Here is a 17,917-nt window from a genome sequence, read left to right as displayed (position 1 = left end):
AGAGGAGCAATAACCTCAAAGAAAGTGTTCATAAATGTTTATGTCCAGTTATGTCAAAACTTTCATGAAGTTTCTTTATTCAAAATTCTGGAGGTAGTACATAAAAGTATCAGCCAACACATTTTGTTCACCTCTTGGAACTTCTTCAGACCATTCTTATACAGTCTCACCACATGCATGTAGCTACATGCGCTTAGCTCTGAACATGGGCCTAACATTGAGGACAACAAATACAGTTTTGGAATATTTGGCTGCTTCCACACTATGACCACTAGTTCAACTGTCATGTACATTTGTGGAAACTTGATACATTTCATTGGAATGTTGCCTGGGTAACCAGAGAGAGAAAGAAAATCTCTTTCGAAAGGGAAGTGCACATTATTGTAATAATCTATGGTGTTGCAACTGTAGTCTTACAACAAGACTCAGTCTAAATATGCCATAACATGTTTCAAGTGATGGCATGAAATGCTATGGCTATATATGTAATACCTCAAGAATTTTAAATACAAAATTCACAAAATGTTTGACATAACAGGGTATTAACATTTTCTTTGAGCTTATTTCTGTTTTTTTAAGAGTATATTTGTCAGTGTGGATCCCCAGGAGAATTTCTTTTATTATTTCAATTGACTACTAAAAAATAAATATGTGCCTCTGGATTAGCATGTACATAGTACATAAAAACACAAAAAGTGCTCCAGGATACTGCATGTATGTGGATATATTCAGTACTTGTAATATTGATAGAGATTTCACGATGAAGAGCCTGATTTTTAGGAGCTGAGCTGTTTGAACTCCTTCAACTTCTCAAGACCAAGAGCATCCTGAAGAGACAGACTAAGGTTCAAAGATTAACAAAACCTCTACATGTTTAACACACTACCATACTTGCACAGTTTACAACTATGTTTAATTTTAGGACTGTAGGCAAGTGCTCAGAAAAGAGGTGGCAGAGAATTGCTCAGTGCTTACTGAAATAGCTGGAACAAATACTTTTGAGGCCGTTTACTAGGATTGTTTTTTTTTTTTTTTTTTTTTTTTTTAAGAGCTGGACTGCCAATCAAATGCCTCAGAACGCAGCCCATAACTAATCCGAGTTCTTTGAAAATGTAAACAGTCAATATTATTTTACATTTCTAAACTTGAACACCATACCTACCCTGTCTTTTCATTTTATTTGATTTTCCAGTTGCTCTCCACATCAATTACAACCACACTCTGAGTAACCATCCTGTGACTTCAATCCCTACTTCCCTGAACACACATTTCTCATGACCGTTATGACCAGGATACCAGTGCAACATCTGTCTTTCCAATCCTGCCTTAGATGCTCTTCACACTCCTCGTTAAGTAATTACCTACATCACCTGGTATAAAGATTCCTTTCACATGCTCTAGTGCTTGGCTCCTGTCTTGAGCCTCAATCTCCAATTTCGTAGCTCCTCTTCTTGTTTAAACATACAGGCATCCCATGCCACTTAACACAAAGCATGAACTTAATTTTGGTTTCTTCCTCTGGAAAAGATACCCTCTTTAAAGACCTTTGGTGCTTTTCCTTGTAAAGAGAATCTCAGATCTCACTTGTTCTATCACAGCTTCTTCTTTCGCGATATCACCCAAGGACCAATCCATCAACTTCCTACTCAGTCTTACAACTTACTCATACCTCCAATACCTTTATCTGCCAAAGATGTCACCTCTGTTCCTACAGTGTGTCAGGAAGTGGATCTCAAGATCACTTCCACTGACTAACATGACTTTGATTTCACTTAGACATTTCTCACTGATCTCCTTCCTGCATTACCTTGAGTTTCTTCATTGTTTTCTCCTGAATGACTGACCTAATTTCAGTCCCACTTGCTCTGCCTTGGTCTTTCTGTGCCCTCGATATAAGCTTTCTTTAGATTCGGCACCCCATTGTTCTTCGTTTATCCCCAGTAGAATCTAATCCCATCATTTCACTTTTTCCCAAGAAGGTTAATTTTACTTTGATCCGTAATCAATTTCACACAATGCAGGGCTGTTCCTAAATCTCACTTGTTCCTCCATTCTACTGAGTCCTTGCTCATCTCTTAATCTGCCTTCATCTCCCAAAATTCCTTTTTACCCACAGCTCCACATCTGCAATTGCTCGCCACACAAACTGCCCATGATACATTCTTTATGTTATCAGCATCTGCTACTTTCACCTTTGTTTTTACATACTTCAGCTTATGATTTAAGTATTGCCTGCAATTGCTCACCACACAAACTGCCCACTTGACAAGCCTAACCCCAGTCACTGCTACCGTCTCCTTTAATTGTACATACTTTAGCTCATGTTTAAAGTATTAAAGCTGGTTATTAATCATTCACTTCAGTTTCCAAAACTATTATAAAATGATGCTCCTATGTCCCTTATAACTGGAATTAACTAAATGGGTAAATAAACTTGCCAGTCACCCGCTTGCAAGGAGTAGTTTACTGGTTTTTGCTGGAAACTACTGAAAGGTCACTTCTGATCACCAGCGATGCTGTTGTTCCTACCACATGATTTTTGCTTAGGTTTTGGAACTTAGAGCGCCCAAAGTTAAAAATACCATACAAATACTTCAATTGTTGACACTAGGAATGGAATGCATGAAGATGCCACAAAATGAGTTTCAAGCGAGCCATTATTAGGCTCAATGGAAAGACATGGATCGGGTTAAGAAGTTAAAACTGGTTGAAGTGGAGATTAGTATGTAAATGTACACTAAAGATACTGTGCAAGACAAACAATACTTTGAGATATAAACCAAGTGCTACTAGTAATGTACATCTTACTTAAGTTAGATGGTGTGTTTGTAGCACCACTTTCTCACTAATAACCGCCATGTCAAACCTGAACTGCAAGAGGGCCCTGGAAGCTTCAATAACTTTGAACTGCTAGGCTCACACTCAGTATGCACACTCAATCGGGCACAAAACTGACTGCTTGGTTTAGAGGAAAACTGTGGTGAAATCAAGGATGAAGTTCATAGACAATGGAAACAGTCAATCTCCAAAAAGCATACTTATATTGCTCTGCTTGGATTAGCAGACCAGGGTTCACTTTGGTAAAATAGAAATGGAGGGCTGGAATTCAACCCAGGCAACACTCCTCCATGCCCATCCAATCCCACTCCAACACCAACTGAAAAAGGAACACCTGAGGTTTAACGAGCAAATACTCGGTACATAGCAAAACAAACTGACACTTCTTGCCTTTCTATAGGTTTGAAGTAAACTCCTACTCAGAGGTGTACTGGTCTGTGACTAAGACTATAAGTCAACAGAGATCTACCTTTAGCAGTGAAAGCATGTCCGAACTGTGATTAAAAAATATATATATATTCTTTCAAACTCTCCGGCTATCCAAGAACAGGTGGATCAAAACAAATTCACAGGCCCCTGTTTAGGCCAATAACTTTCCTAAAAGATGTTTAACCAGAAACTGACTAGCACAGTAATTAGGTGCACTTCCATGTCTAAGATAGAAAAACTGCCTCCTAACATTAGTATGCAGGTGCACTTACCACACCCACGGACATAATCAATATCATGAGTGTCTGCACAATCCAGCTAGGCACCAAGACACTGAAATCAAAAGTCTCTCAATGCTGGTATTTGGTGAGCCTATGCCACCAAGACGTCCAAACAATAATAAATAAATGAAGAAGGCGTGTGTTCATTTGCACTTGTTAGCTTCTCTGTTTTTGTCTTTCAATTCCGATGTATGTTAATGAGGAGTGAGCAGGTTTCCTGCATTGCCTTTCAGAACGATGATGAAGCAGCAGAGACCAGAGAAAAATCTGAGAGATTACAGAGCTACCTCTATCACTCCTGCATTAAGGAGCAGAGCATGTCTTAAATATAGCAAAGATCTTGCCGGTTCTTCCTCTCATTTTTCACCTCGACTTGTCAATGCCAGAGGCATTATACCTTGGCCATAACGGAAGCGAAAATTCACACACCAGAGCACAGCTAAAGTGAAAATACTGAGAGGAGGACAGAGCACACAACATGTGAAGTGAAGCGCTCTTAGGCCTCCATCATACGGCTTTCTAGATGTGGCAGTTCTGCGGAGAAGAGGAGGGGATGGCATCTGGCTCTTTCCAATGCTACTTTCTTCACTAGCCTGATCCTCCCTGCCATCGCTCCAAGCTGCTGGTTTTGGCAGGCTACCTGGTGAAGAATGGCAGGTGCTGCTGGCTGAGGATGCTACTGGTGCGTGGGGATTCAGTCTTTGCCATAACATCCTTAAACCATGAGGCCACGTCCACTTCCAGTGTTTCATAATGCTTGATGAAGGTGTGTTCCTGGAGAGGAAAACAAAGAGTTTAGTCTATGCTCCTCTCATCGAGTAGGATGGGTTAGCAACATCACAACATGAACACACAAAGCAGAAGTTTGGATAGCAGTCCTTTAAAAGTTGTGTGGTCGGATCAAAGATGGTTAACTGTCCAGAGGCCACGACAATATTCCTCCCCACCCACCAGGAAGAAGTTTTGTCTACTTTTTTGCATTCAACTACAAAGAAAATGGTTGACGACCCAGAGGAGAAAGAGGCAGCTCTCACACAACCTCCATTGTGCTATGTCAATAGCGAAATGGGATGCAAAAAGTACTCTTATAACAAACCAATACAACAGAACCTCTGGCAGAATATCAACAGTCGCAACAAATTATTTGAGCAGCATGAGAACACCCGCTGCACAATCGGCAAATGATCAGGAAGAGCAGCTACATTCGACCCTGCAAACAAGTTCAGTTCCCGGCTTCAAGGTGTGCTCTCCTCCCAAAAGCCACCTGTGCCCAGTGCCCAGTGACCTTTCTCTGCATACTTACAAGTAGTTTGTTGTACTTTGGTCTTTTCCTGTGATCTTTAGTAAGGCTAAAGGTAACACAAGAAAAAAAGATCAATAAACACACAAGAATGTGCTGTTTAAGGTACATGTTAAGAATAGAATTGCTTACCTGTAATATTTTCCTATATATCAATCCTTCACTGACCCAGTGCACTTTACGATCACAGCCCTTGGGTGTATTGACCTCTTAACGTCAAGGAAATGTTAAGTAAGCCAGAAACGGACCAGGAAGAAGTTTGGCAGGGGCAAAGCCCACTACAGCTCTTTTGCTTCCTTTGTTTGCAACAGACCAGAGGAGGACCCGATTCTTGGGCTCCTTATACTCAAACACACAAATGGTTAATCAACATTTCTAACTCTCTACTATTAGAACAAAGCTCCTATTTCTAAAGATAAAAACAAGAATCAATTGAGTAATTATCCAGATGTGATACTATTCTACACTGGCTGAATTCCTGTTAGGGAGATGGGCTTAGAAGCAGAGAGTCGAGTAAGGGGGAAAACAGACTTCTTTTCCAAAGTCACCAAGAAGAAAAATATGTTCCAATGAAGGTAATTGCAGAATACGCCAAGTTGTGCAAAAATAAAAAAGTTTCAGGGATCTTATTCAGAGCTGAGAAAATTAACTGAGGGACCGACAACCATGTGCTGGATTCTTGGATAATTGTATTAAACTGAGAACACAGCTTTTTTCTATTTAAGTTTGGGATCAGCTTCCTGTTGTCTTTCCATAAAAATAAAAAAAAGGAAAATAAAAACATGCAATTTTCATGCACCCTAAAGTATACTTTTAATTGTCCAAGGATTAACGATATTACATGCAAGCATACATTGATAGTGTGTGAACAACTAGTACCAGAGAAAATATCACCAATATATCTTTAGAATGAATAGCAAAATCTTCCTTACTAGATTGGGGAGGTATGCGTGGAAACAGTGAGTTTGCATTAGCTTTTGCATGACTATCATAGCAGTAAGTAATAAGAATAGGTTTTCTACCCAGTACCCTGCTTATGAGGTATCTTCAGCAAATATATTGCCCACACTGGAAATCAAAACAAGCACTGCAAAAAATCTGTTCTCAATCTAGGACCATCTGGGGCTAAAAGGGAAGAAAAATAGGCAACATATTAAAAACTCTATATTGGTTACATAATGATCTTTACACTTAACAGGTCCATGCAGTAATCTGCATCATCATCATTCTCCTTTCCTCATGTCCTCTACTCTAAATGCTATGCAGGATCTTTCCCTCCATCCTCAATATCCAGCTCTACTATCCGGAGCAGTATAAGGATATTCTCTTAAGATGTAGTGTCTCCTTGAGGTCTTCAGACTCAAGAATATCAAGGGGTTCAATAAAGACACCTAAGACATATGTAGCTTGATACAGTATGCACCCATACAGAGTCTGAGTGAGAGAGAAAATATGTTCGGGCACACAAATAAAAGTAGCCTCTATTAGCAAATCTGACAGCTACAAAAGTGGTCAATGTTTGCAAATTGGGGAGGAATTGAACTAGTAAATACACGCTGTATGTGTGTTTTGCAAGGTTCAGAAGACTGCATGAATATAAGCCTGTTGCAGGCAAAGTTTGTTTTAATATCCGGGAAAGAAACAGTAAAAGCCAGACCCTCAGACCATAAAACTGTCCCACACGCAGCCAAAACACCGGCCCACACACTAACTTGTCAATCCAGCTCACTGTCTAACTGCTAAGTAAAGAGGAGACAGGGGTCTATCTGAAAAGATAGATCCGTCCTAGGGTCCCTATCTAGCCACAAGTTTTTAGCATAGCCTTCTGCTGAATCTAAACATACGCAATTCCCTTAGCAACAATATTTTCTCTGCTGACCCCTCAGAACAAGGAACTGTTAGGAATGAAAGTGTCTCCTGGATGACTCTGGGGAGCATGCATTTCTGCCTTGAGTGCCCTAAAGTGAAAACTTGGTGATTTGTTTGCCTCGGGACTTGCAATAATTATGCATGTATGCTAAGGGCCCTCTGTTACAGAGCATGAAACCTGGAGTTGGCCTCTGTTCTAGAAGGGCACACCATATGCATCCCACCTGTGCCACTTTACTAGGTATGAATACAGTCTGATCACTGTAGAAGGCTGATGGTGGAGGCAGCAACTGATTTAGCCTACAAGACAGCCATTTATTTACGCTTTGCCTACATATTGAGAGTGGTCTACTGATTTATCCTGTTTAGAATTTTATGCCATTTCCCCACCAATGGGTGCTTCTCTTCATCTCTGTGGCACATGGATGTTACATGTGTGTTTATGTATGTGTAGAAGGGTGAATGTGGAGCATTTAGCTTGACTGCTGCAGCACAGGAGTCCATTTTGTGTCTCCTGTGTATGAATGGCACATAAGATGTAGTCAGCGTGCTTGACAAGAATGTGAATTGCAGGGCTCATCTAAAGCAATCAGACGTCACTGAAACTGGTCAGACTGTAGAATATGGAGAATAAGAGACAGGATCCCTTCCTCCCAATTCTGCTGTGCTCTTCTCCAGGTGTGATCCACAATATGTTGAGAAGTAGCTGCGAGAGGAAGTCTATCCATCTTTTGTGCCTTTACTTTGGGTCTTCCTGATAGGAAGCTACCAGTCCCATCCCCAGTGGCGTAATGCAAAACAGCTCCTACAGAATATGAGGGGCCAGAGTCTCCCCCACCTCACAGATATTCATGGGTTGTGGGATACATGAAGCCCCCATTGCTGGATTTGAGCCCCCCTGCAAAGTAGGGACTGCAGGGGCCTGGGTTACACCCTTGTGCCTCCCTCCTTCCTGCTCAGAATCAAAGAAAGTCTGTGGCTTCACCAAGTTAGTGGAATCAATAAAAGCCAGGAACCACCTGGGATTCGTCCCACAGCCTAATCTATTTTAGACTCAAACTGTCTGTAAACTTGGTGGAAGTATGGCATAGGAACGTTGTCATTCTGCCAGAGGTCTCATACAAGAGCAAACCAGGAAAAACCTGTGTGCTCTAGAGGTGTGGTTGTTGACTGCCAACTCCCTTTTAACTAGTTAATAGGAAGAAAAGTAGCTGCCTGTAAATTCCGCTCTCTAGTGTTGTAATCGTTGATATATTCACATGCATGAATCATTCCCAGTTGTCAGCCTGGGAAACCCTGGTAACTTTAATTAGAATTGAACTGTGTTTCAATGACCATATGCGTCTTCAACAACGTTTGTTTAGCAGCACACTGACTTATTTTGAAACAATCAAAACTGCAACCAATGAGGTGGGAGTGCTGAGCTCTCCTATTCCCTCAGAAGCCATCATTTCCCAGATTTCATAACAAAGGTATCACAAGCACATATTCTCTTTTCCAGTGTATCCACTTCACAGGAATGAGGCATCTTCCCGGTTTGGGTAAAGCCCTTCTTTAAGAGGAGAAGAAAGGGAACATTGGTCCTCCTCCTTGACTGGAAACCCCTACAATTTTACTTTGCTTCATTAATCCCCCTCTTGTAACACTATGAAGTACCCGCACAGATGTCCAAAGGGTAACATGATTTATGGGTGGAACGCCTTTCTCTGATCAAGCAAACTATGAAGTTCCCTACTTTCAAACATAAGCTCCACAGACAATCATCTCCACTTCAGAAGATTAATCAAGAGGTGGCTCTTCCCCATATGATGAATAATTTCAGAACTCAGGTATATATCACACCAGCATACTTAGACATGAGCAACTATACTTCTCACAGTATGAAAAGGAAATGTTGCTTTACAAGTACACATCGCTGTACTTTGAACTATGCCTTCTGATATAAGTACATACATTTATATAAAGGGGAAAACTATATATTTTACCCCAAGATACATGTGTTTACCAGGCAATGTAAGAAGTACTGCTTCTATGTACATATCGGTGCATACATAGAGGGTTATGTCTGCAAGTAACTACAATAAGTGGCATGTGTAAGCTTTATATATGTTAAGTATGTAAAAGTTACCTACACTTGTCTGAAACCATATAAATTGTAACACAGGATAACTGGGGACAGCAGATCATGTAAATATTGCAGCTTCCATGTACATATAGGTACTTATAAGAGGGGATTAATGAAGCAAAGTAAAATCTTTCCCAAGGGGGTGGGAGGGGGGGGAAGAGAGAGAGAGAGAGAGAGAGAGAGAGACTGAGAGAGAGAGACAGAGACAGAGACAGAGACAGAGACAGAGACAGAGAGAGAGAGAGAGAGAGAGAGAGAGAGAGAGAGACTGAGAGAGAAGGTTTATAGCCATGAACAAGATTAAGTGGTTGAAACACATTGGAGGGCATTAGTTTACTACCGCTATGCCGATTAAAGAAAAGATCGAAGGGACCATTCGAGTACCACTAATTCTTTTGGATTTCGAGATTGGAACCTTGAGAAAGCACCAGTGGAGGAGTGTGTCACATTACAGAAAGAGTTTGTGGAAGGAGATATATATTATATAGATAATTTACGTTTTGCTATTTTAAAAAAAATAAGCATTTCCCTTCCATTCTTCCTCCCTTTGTCTCATCCCAAACCTTTGACCACTATGAACTGCCAAACACCCTCTCAAACTTCCACCCCTCCTTGTTAGCTATTTGAGCAGGAAGGAGGGAAGCACCAACTAACAAGCCCACACAACCACAACTTACAAAAACTCACTACTTTCCATTCGCAATTCCATTCCTACATTATGTCCCTACGCCAAACTCCTCCTTTTCAAATCCATTCCTATTGGCAGAAAAAAAAAAAAAGTACAAACTACCAATCTTGGGTTCCAGAGTAGTGAGCTAATCACGGAGAAAGTGTTTCAATACCCCATCATGGGTTGTAAGCACAATATAAATACACCTACAACACAATGATAGAAATAAGCCTCTTAACCAGGAAGGACGGATGGTCACATTTACAATCAAAGAATGGAAAAAAAATGTCCACCTATCCATGAAGATCAGGAAAAAATATTGGCAAGTCAACCGCCAACAGGCTGAAAATGGGGGTAACCATGCCAGAAAGAGGCTACATTCCTACAACAGTGTGCTACCACATCATGCTTTACTAATATGTTTATTAAAAGTGAGTGCTTAAACAAACTGGGAAATACTTTTGCCCTGATGGCATTGCTATTTGTAAACCACGACAAGTCACGGACCATGAGCACCCTATATGTGGGCTAGATTCTTATTCTACATGGAGCAAACTTTTAGTTTATTTAATCAAACAAAAGAGTTTTCTTGTACAAACGAAATTCTTAACTCACATATTTGAAGGTGCACTCGTGAGAATGAAGGAAAAGGCGATTCTGTAAAATAAAATATTTACCTAGGATCACACAATTTGAGATCCTTTTACGGGGCAAGTACATTACAGTTAAGTCGAGTAGATTATTCAAATTACTCAACATGCAGGTCTAGTAATAATTTTATGATTTTTCGAGGCCTGAAGTGAGAGTTTACAGGGTACTGAAATGTAAAGGTTCACAAGGGGTACCGGTTAACTACATAAGGCCAATGTTTACATCTCAAGCAGGGGAAGAAAATGAGTTACTTGCCTGTAACTGCAGTTCTCCAGTATTGGTATCTTTCACAGATTCAAATGCATGAATGATCCCAGTCGAAGAGGGAGGTATTATCAAACAGCAGTATAAATAAACTTTTCATAGAAAACAATGTTAAAGTGAATTCACTTTTACAGCTTATCTGCATCATTAGAAAAGACCAAAAGTCCAGCCAATCAGCACCATTTAGAACCCTCACCTCAGAGGCTTCAGTTTCTCAGATTGTTTAAATAATGAAGAGACATAAGGGGAGCTTCTTTGGGGAGGAGGGTGGGTCGTATGTGGATCTATTAAAAGTTACCAATACTGGAAAACTGCAGTTGCAGAAAATAAACTAATTTCCTTCTCCAGTATTGGATATTTCATAGATTCAAATGCTTGAATTAGAGTAGCAAGCAGTTTTGCAATATTTACATATTGTGATCACATTACATTGTGGATGATGGGTGGTAATAATAATAATACACATTTTGTAATGTATTAACGTAGACATATAATTTATCATGAAATATTAGACATTTGAGTAATGCGACATTCAAGATAACAGAAAGAAGCTCACCTTATTGAAATTGATGTTGCAACACAGCCTCACTGATGGCTGCATCACTGCAGCGTGCCGAATCCAGGAAACAGTGCAAAGTGAAAGTGTGTACGCTCTTCCATGTTGCGGCACAACACATTCCAATGGGACGTCTGTGAGTAAGTGGGTTGAGGTGGAGGCAGCTCTTGCTGAGTGTGCCTTTGTTTTGGAAGATAAGAGCTTTGCCCCCTCTAGAATGGCAAAACTATATAGTTGCAGAAATCCATCTTGCAATGGTTGCTTTAGTAACAGATGCACCTTGCCGAGATTGTGCATATGCTACTAATAGCTGTTCTGTTTTTCAAAGGTGTTTGGTATGATGCAAGTAAAACTTAAGATATCTCCAAAAGTCCAGAATATGCAGAGACTGCTCTGCTAAAGTAGATGGTTTTGGGAAGAAAGTCTGTATAACGACAGGTTCATTAAGATGAAACTGTGTAGGCACTTTTGGAATAAATTGTGGGTTTGTTTTTTAGTATAACTCCTTCATCTGTGAATCTGAGAAAAGGTTGTTGAGTTGTGAACGCCTCACCTTTCTAGCGGACGTTAATGCCAACAGTGTGGCCACCCACTTTCCAGGTGAGGAATTTTAATTCTGCCTTGTGAATTAGTTCAAATGGGGGTTTTATTAACTGAGCAAGGACGACATTCAGATGCCATTCTGGAGGAGGTCGTCAGACTGGAGGGAAAACACGGAAAAGGCCCTTCCTAAATTGCTTGACCATCCTTGTGGAGCAAAGCGAAGGATCCTGTGAAGAGCATGTGTATCTCGATATTGCTGCGTACTTTAACAGATGCATGCACTAAACCTGAGCGAGCCAGGGAAAGGAGATAGGTCAAGATTTGCTCTGTTAAGGGCTTCAGTGGGTGCAATTAGCTTTTTGACACAAGTAGAATCTTTTCCTGTTCAATCTGGAGGATTTGTTGCTTGAAATCTGCTCTTGCAAGGATATCTTTAAATTCTTGGGGAATATCTACATTCTGGAATTTGGGAGCCATGCATATAATCGAAGAGAGCCTGTATCTGGGTGAAGAACTTGGCCCTGGTTCCTTGTTAGCAGTTAGTTTGGTGGAAAGATGAACAAGGTTGGTCTCCAACTACAGGAGGAGTTTGTGAACCAGTGTTGCCGGGTCACTTGGGCAAGGTCAAACAGCACATCACCTTCATCTTTCTGAGCACTCTTGGTATCATGGGGATGGGGAAAAAGCATATGCAAATACCCCAGACCATCTTAATAAAAGGGCATTCCCCCGTGATCCTTGGAGTGGGTGCGTCTGGCATAGAATCAGCATTTACTGTTCTCATTCATGGCAAAGAGGTCTAGTTCAGGTTTGCCCCAAAGGTGAAAAAGTTTGCTCAGTTCTTCTCAATTCAGCTCCCATTCATGACAGCACTCTAAGGATTTGCTGAGCGTGTCCACCAAAGTATTACTTGCTCCTTCTACATGTTTGGCCTCCAGAGAGATGATGTCTGCTGGTCAGCCAGTGCAATAAGTCCTGTGCTTTTTGGGAAAGAGCAAGTGACCTTGTACCTCCTTGTTTGTTTATATAGTGCATGATGGTTGTGTTGTGTGTGTGTGTGCCAGCATTGAAGATCATTGTACGCAAGGTAAAAAGGCATGAAAAGTGAGAAAGATGGCCTTGAGTTCTAGGTGGGTTATATGCATGGATTGTTGAGCGGTGGACCATTTGCCTTGGATTTGCCGGTATTGGAGATGACCTCCCCCAACCTTCCAGAGAGCATCTGTTGTGATGGTGAAGTCTGGTATTAACGGTAGGAACGTGAGGCCCTTGGAGATGTCAAGGATGTGAGACAACCATTCCAAAGATTGAATCATTCTTGGGGTTATCCTGATGAGGTCCATGAAATACCCTTTCTGACTGAATCCATTGCTCTTAAAGTTCCTTCTGTAGAGGTCTAATTTTTAGATGAGCTAGGCGGAATAAGGTTCATTGCAGAAGACATCATCCCTAGAATGACTTGCACCGACGCACTGAAACCAACTTTTTTTTTCAGGAGACTGTGTGGGTTGATGAATTAATTTCTGCTGTCTTTCCAGAGTCAGAAAAGCTCTGTCTTGTTGGTATCTAGGATAGAGCCTTGAAATGTTATCATTTGCAGGGCACAGTACCTGGTTTTTGAAGGTTTAAAGTAAGTCCCAACTTGTGAAGCAAAATCATACAATTCCTTGTTTCTCTGGTAGCTTGCATAGGTGTTTGCCCTTTAGCAGCCAATCATCCAGGCATGGGAATACTTCATGACTGTGTGTTCGGAGGGCTACTGCAACTGGAGCTAGACATTTTGTGAAAATAGAGGGCGCTGATTTGAGGCCGAATGGGAGGACTTTGAACTGGTAACGGGCACTAGCTTCAGTGAAATTGAGGTATTTGCAATACTATGGATGTATGGAAATGTAGAAATGTGTATCCTGCAAGTCGAGAGTGCTCATATAATCTCTAGGGTTTAGGAGACTCATTATGTCCTTTAGAGCAACCACACCGAATGATTGTTTTTTTGAGCAACTTGTTGTGCTTTCTGAGGTCCAAAATTGATCTCCATTGCCTGATTTATGTACCAGAAAAAACGAGAATAGAAACCTGTGCCTCTCTGGTCGAATGGCACTTTGATTGCTCCCATGGCGAGCATTGTGAGAGCTTCCTCCGCAATAAGTGAAGATGGGGGGAGGGGCACCTTTTGATGGTATGTTTGGCAGTCTCTGTATCGATTCCAGTGTATGACCATAGGCGATCAGATCCAGTACACGTGTCTGTAGTTATTTCACCCCTCTGATGAAGATGGTTCAAAATATTTGCACCCACTGGATTCAGTGAGGTTGTGGTAGCTGGCACCCGGTTGATATCATTGTTTACAGGCGGTGTCCCTGGATTGTGTGGATTGTCTTAGTCGCCCTGCGTACTTAGTGTAGGCCGTTGATGGTGGTGGGCAGTATGGTTGCTGCAGATAAGCTCTAAAAGGGATTGAAAGGGCTGATGGTAGCTCTGGTAACCTCCTCTGTGGGTAGAAAGACCACTACCATGTGCTCCTAGAAAGAGAAACCAATAGAACTGCAGTGTCTGTAGGGCATTGTCAACATGTTTTCCAAATAGTATTTCACCATTGTATGCCATGTCGAGGACTTTTGATTGTACCTCTGGCCTAAAAGATGTTGATTTGAGCCAGCCCTGCCTTCGTAAAACAGCAGCTCCTGCCAATTGTGGAAAACCTGTGGAGGCAATATCCATCACACAGTCTGCTGTCACCGAGGATGTATGCTCCCCTTTTTTGTAGAATCTTGTGGGCCTCCGACTTCTTGTCTTCAGGCACTAAATCTATTAATGTGCAGACACCTTACCACATTTGTCTATCCTAGAGCCCCAAGATGGCGCCACAGTTGCTGGAGTTTGCATCAGTTTCAGGTCCTCTTCCCAGATGTGCTTGTTCCTTGAAATCATAAAGGAAACAATAGGATTCTTTATCAAAAATAGCTAAGTCAAAATCTTGCTGCAGCTCTTTCTATTAAATTGTGCAAACCCCTGCTGTCATCAGGAGGGGAGTTTGAGGGATGCGGCCCTGGAGGAGCAGGCATGGGAATGAGATAATCATCCCATTCGTCTTGAGTTGGACGGGTGTCCTGTACCTCACCCTCTTTTCCATCATCGTCAGATGGCCAAGGGACATCCCCTAGGGGTGCTGCAACTGAAGAAGCTGGGGTCATTCTTGGCATCATGGGTGGAGGAACAGGTCTTTGTGTCACAGGGACTGTAGATGGAGGAGGGGGAGGAGGTGGGGCATTGACTGGAAACCGTCAATGGTAGCCCTGCAGCATAGCCTGTTGATCGTGAACCAGTGAAAGTGGTACTTGTACTTCTTCTTGTGGATGCTGTGTGTAGGCATCGTGGGATAGATATCTAGGAGAGAATTGTGAGGTACAATACTGTCCATAATAGGAGTCATCTCTTTCCTCGTCATCCTCCTGATAGTTTATGTGCAGCTCAGAGGGGCTGTGAGCAGTACCAAAAGGTTCTTCACCTTCATAGTCTTCCAGATCAAGCAAGGTACTTGGACGATAAGGTGACACCTTGCTGGGAGAGGTGTCCTGAGGTTTGAGAAATGTTTTGCTTACTTTAATTGTTGACTGTGTCCTTGACAAAGGAATACATGGCAATGGTGTGTTCATCAACTGTAGGGTTATTGACGGTGATGGTCTCGTCGACGAGGTCTTCGTCAATGGTATGGGCGTGTCGACCACGGTTGTCATAGTTTGAGGTCTCGTCAACGACAATAGTTACAGCTGTATGGGTTTTTGAGGAAATATGTTTAGCAGACCTCACAGAAGGATCAAACAGGATAGTTTTTGTGGAGAATGTTGACACTTTCTCCTTTTTGCTACTGGCTGTGAGAGATCCATGGTGAAAAGTTCTTAATGCCTTTATGGCTACCTCAGAAGTCCCTTTGTCATGGGACCGTGATCCCTTGTGAGAGTGAGCGGAGGTGTCGCTCTCCTTGTCTGAGGAAGTATCTTTTTGTGACTTTGTTTTGTAACCATAAAAGAAGTCTTGCTTCTCTGTCCTTGAGAGTCCTAGTAGAAAAAGTTCTGCATACCTTACAATTCTTTGGTTTGTGGTTAGGATAAAGTCAGTATAGACCGTCTTAATGTGGGTCATCCACAGGTAATCTCTTCTTCCCACAAGATTTACAGAAACTAAAGTGCTCTTTTTTTTTTTTTTTTTAAACATCCGACATCTTGATGCTTTAGAAGCTGAAGTAAGGAAAAAACTGAGCAGAGCTCACGGACTCTTCACACGACATGCGGTAGAAAAACTTGGAGACTGGAGCATCTATGGTGAGGGTTCTAAAGGATGCCGTCGCCTGACTGGCTGGACTTTGGGTCTTTTCAAATGATGCAGTTAAGCTGTGAATGCACTTTAACACTGTTTTTAATACAAAGTTTATCTATACTGCTGTTTGATAATACAGTGGGACTTCCACTTAAAAAATGAGGATGAACCTATGAAAGATCTAATACTGGAGAAGCAGTGTTCTTGTTGAAATACTCTTTGCAAAACCTCCATAAATACCTTTATAACTGGGAACTTGACCACTGAAAACTTTTGCCTGTTTTTCAAACGTGTTCAGTATGGCTAATCATGAATAAAGGCAGAAGCGAAGCCAGCGTTCTGTGATAGAAGTACACAGGGTATTTTATTATCTTGTGCTGATGCATAAAGGGGATCTACAGGCAATGTAAATCACCGGTATGCAGTAATTTGCCAATATTTTCTATTTAGCAACACAACAAGCCCTTGTGGTGTGGCTTTGGGCTTCCTTTACTATTACCACACATTCCTGAGACCGTTACAAATATCCAAACTCTCTGTACACTTCTGGTATGAGTTGTAGTAAACCTTCCTTCTCCTCTCATTCATATCTGATATACCCACTAAACGCCAGGGAGACTGCCAGGCATGAGTTTGTTACCCCATTTAGGCATTGTTTTCAAATGTTTAATAAGGCAGGTGGGCATCTAGTAGGACTCCTCTTTTCCATGGTGGAGTAGTAAGGCTACTTCCTATCATTTCACTGCTGGGCAGCCTTCTCAGATGTAGGCCTCTACCTGTCAAACACAGAAAACATTGCATACCCTGTGCTGGCATGAATGCACCTTCTCTTTATGACAGAGGGGCAAAAAGGAAAAGGCTTATCTTCAATACTCAACGATCTTCAAAGTCATTACTAAATGAGATCAAAGCCCTTTAAAAGTGGATAGCTAATACAGCACTGAGAATTCTCTTAAAATTACACTATGAATTTGGTGCACTGCCTTGGTTTAGTTTTCTGAAAATCTCTGGATAAAGGGTTCGTGAGTGGTGATGCATCTTCTTCATCGAGTACAGAAAAGAGCTCCAAATCCGATGATGGCAAAAACACATCACAGAGGGGTGGGGGGTCTGCTCACTGCGTTGTGGGTTTGGTGAGTGTGATAATAAGTCAACATGTGCATGCATGAGACAGAAACAAAGTCTTTGAAAATAAACTAGTAGTAGTACTCCAAACCCAACGTTAGATGACCGGACACTGTACAGCATTTGATCTACAACAAATGATGTCAGATAGACCCAACCTAAGCCTTTAGTGGCACAATTTGCTCTACAGATCCCATTTATGCATAAGCAATATCCTCTACCTGCACTACATGGTGCACAGACCAACTTTATGAGGCTGGCTTGGCACTATCTCCCTCCCTTCCAGAAAAAAACAGACTTCTGGTCTGAGATCTTACACTGGAACAATATAATTGATGCCAATCAGATAACATGTACGCCGCTACCATTACTATTGGGCTACGTTGCAGGCACTCCACATCTGACTAGGAAATTGGTGTTGTTGTTGTGAGTCGTGCTGGCCAGAATCCTAGTAGCTAGAGCATGGCTGAGGGCTTCATCCCTAAAGTTTGTGATTGGCTAAGGGATGTTATATTTGTAATGAGAGGTAGATATGAGCTTCACAGTAATAATCCAAATGAGAGTAATGTTTGGCAATGTGGACTATAAATAATATGTTACCTACACTGTAAGCATCTGTTCGCAATGTGTAGTGCTGTAGATTAATGTGCTGAGCATAGCCTGCCATCTAGTGTTCGCCTCGGACATTTGCAAGTTGCTTTTCTTCTATAAAGTCTTCAAGTCACAAGGTGTAGTGACTCCTCTGCTAGTGTGTATTGTGCATATTACTTGGCTCCTTCGTTCAGTTATTTATTTTTATTTTTGGTTCATCAGGTGATCTTTAGGATAGGCGTAGTATAGGGACAGAAAAGATGAACATGCGGGCAAAGATTAGTACAGAAAGTTATGTCTTAACTAGATAATGAATCTTACAATGACTCATAAGTCTTTCCATGAAGGCTTTAATTAC

At 41.5% G+C, this 17,917-nt stretch overlaps 1 protein-coding gene across 4 annotated transcripts in view; it reads right to left on the bottom strand.

Annotated features, from left to right (window-relative positions):
* Positions 1 to 1,017: 1,017 nt before the first annotated feature.
* Positions 1,018 to 17,917, bottom strand: part of MAP2K7 (mitogen-activated protein kinase kinase 7) — a 160,947-nt gene continuing 144,047 nt past the window's right edge. For 2 of the 4 annotated variants that reach the window (XM_069231731.1, XM_069231732.1), the window contains 2 exons: positions 4,852 to 4,897; positions 1,018 to 4,322 (listed from right to left, as the gene is read on the bottom strand). In XM_069231731.1, coding sequence (XP_069087832.1) covers positions 4,185 to 4,322; positions 4,852 to 4,897 — 184 coding nt within the window. In that variant the 3' untranslated portion in view covers positions 1,018 to 4,184. Of the gene's footprint in view, positions 4,323 to 4,851; positions 4,898 to 10,099; positions 10,170 to 17,917 lie in introns of those variants that run through there. The other 2 variants (XM_069231733.1, XM_069231734.1) reach the window with 1 other exon arrangement.

Source organism: Pleurodeles waltl, chromosome 4_2 (assembly GCF_031143425.1).
Source record: "Pleurodeles waltl isolate 20211129_DDA chromosome 4_2, aPleWal1.hap1.20221129, whole genome shotgun sequence".
NCBI lineage: Eukaryota > Metazoa > Chordata > Amphibia > Caudata > Salamandridae > Pleurodeles > Pleurodeles waltl.
Note: the sequence above shows the minus strand (reverse complement) of the source record. Positions and strands in the feature narration are given on the sequence as shown.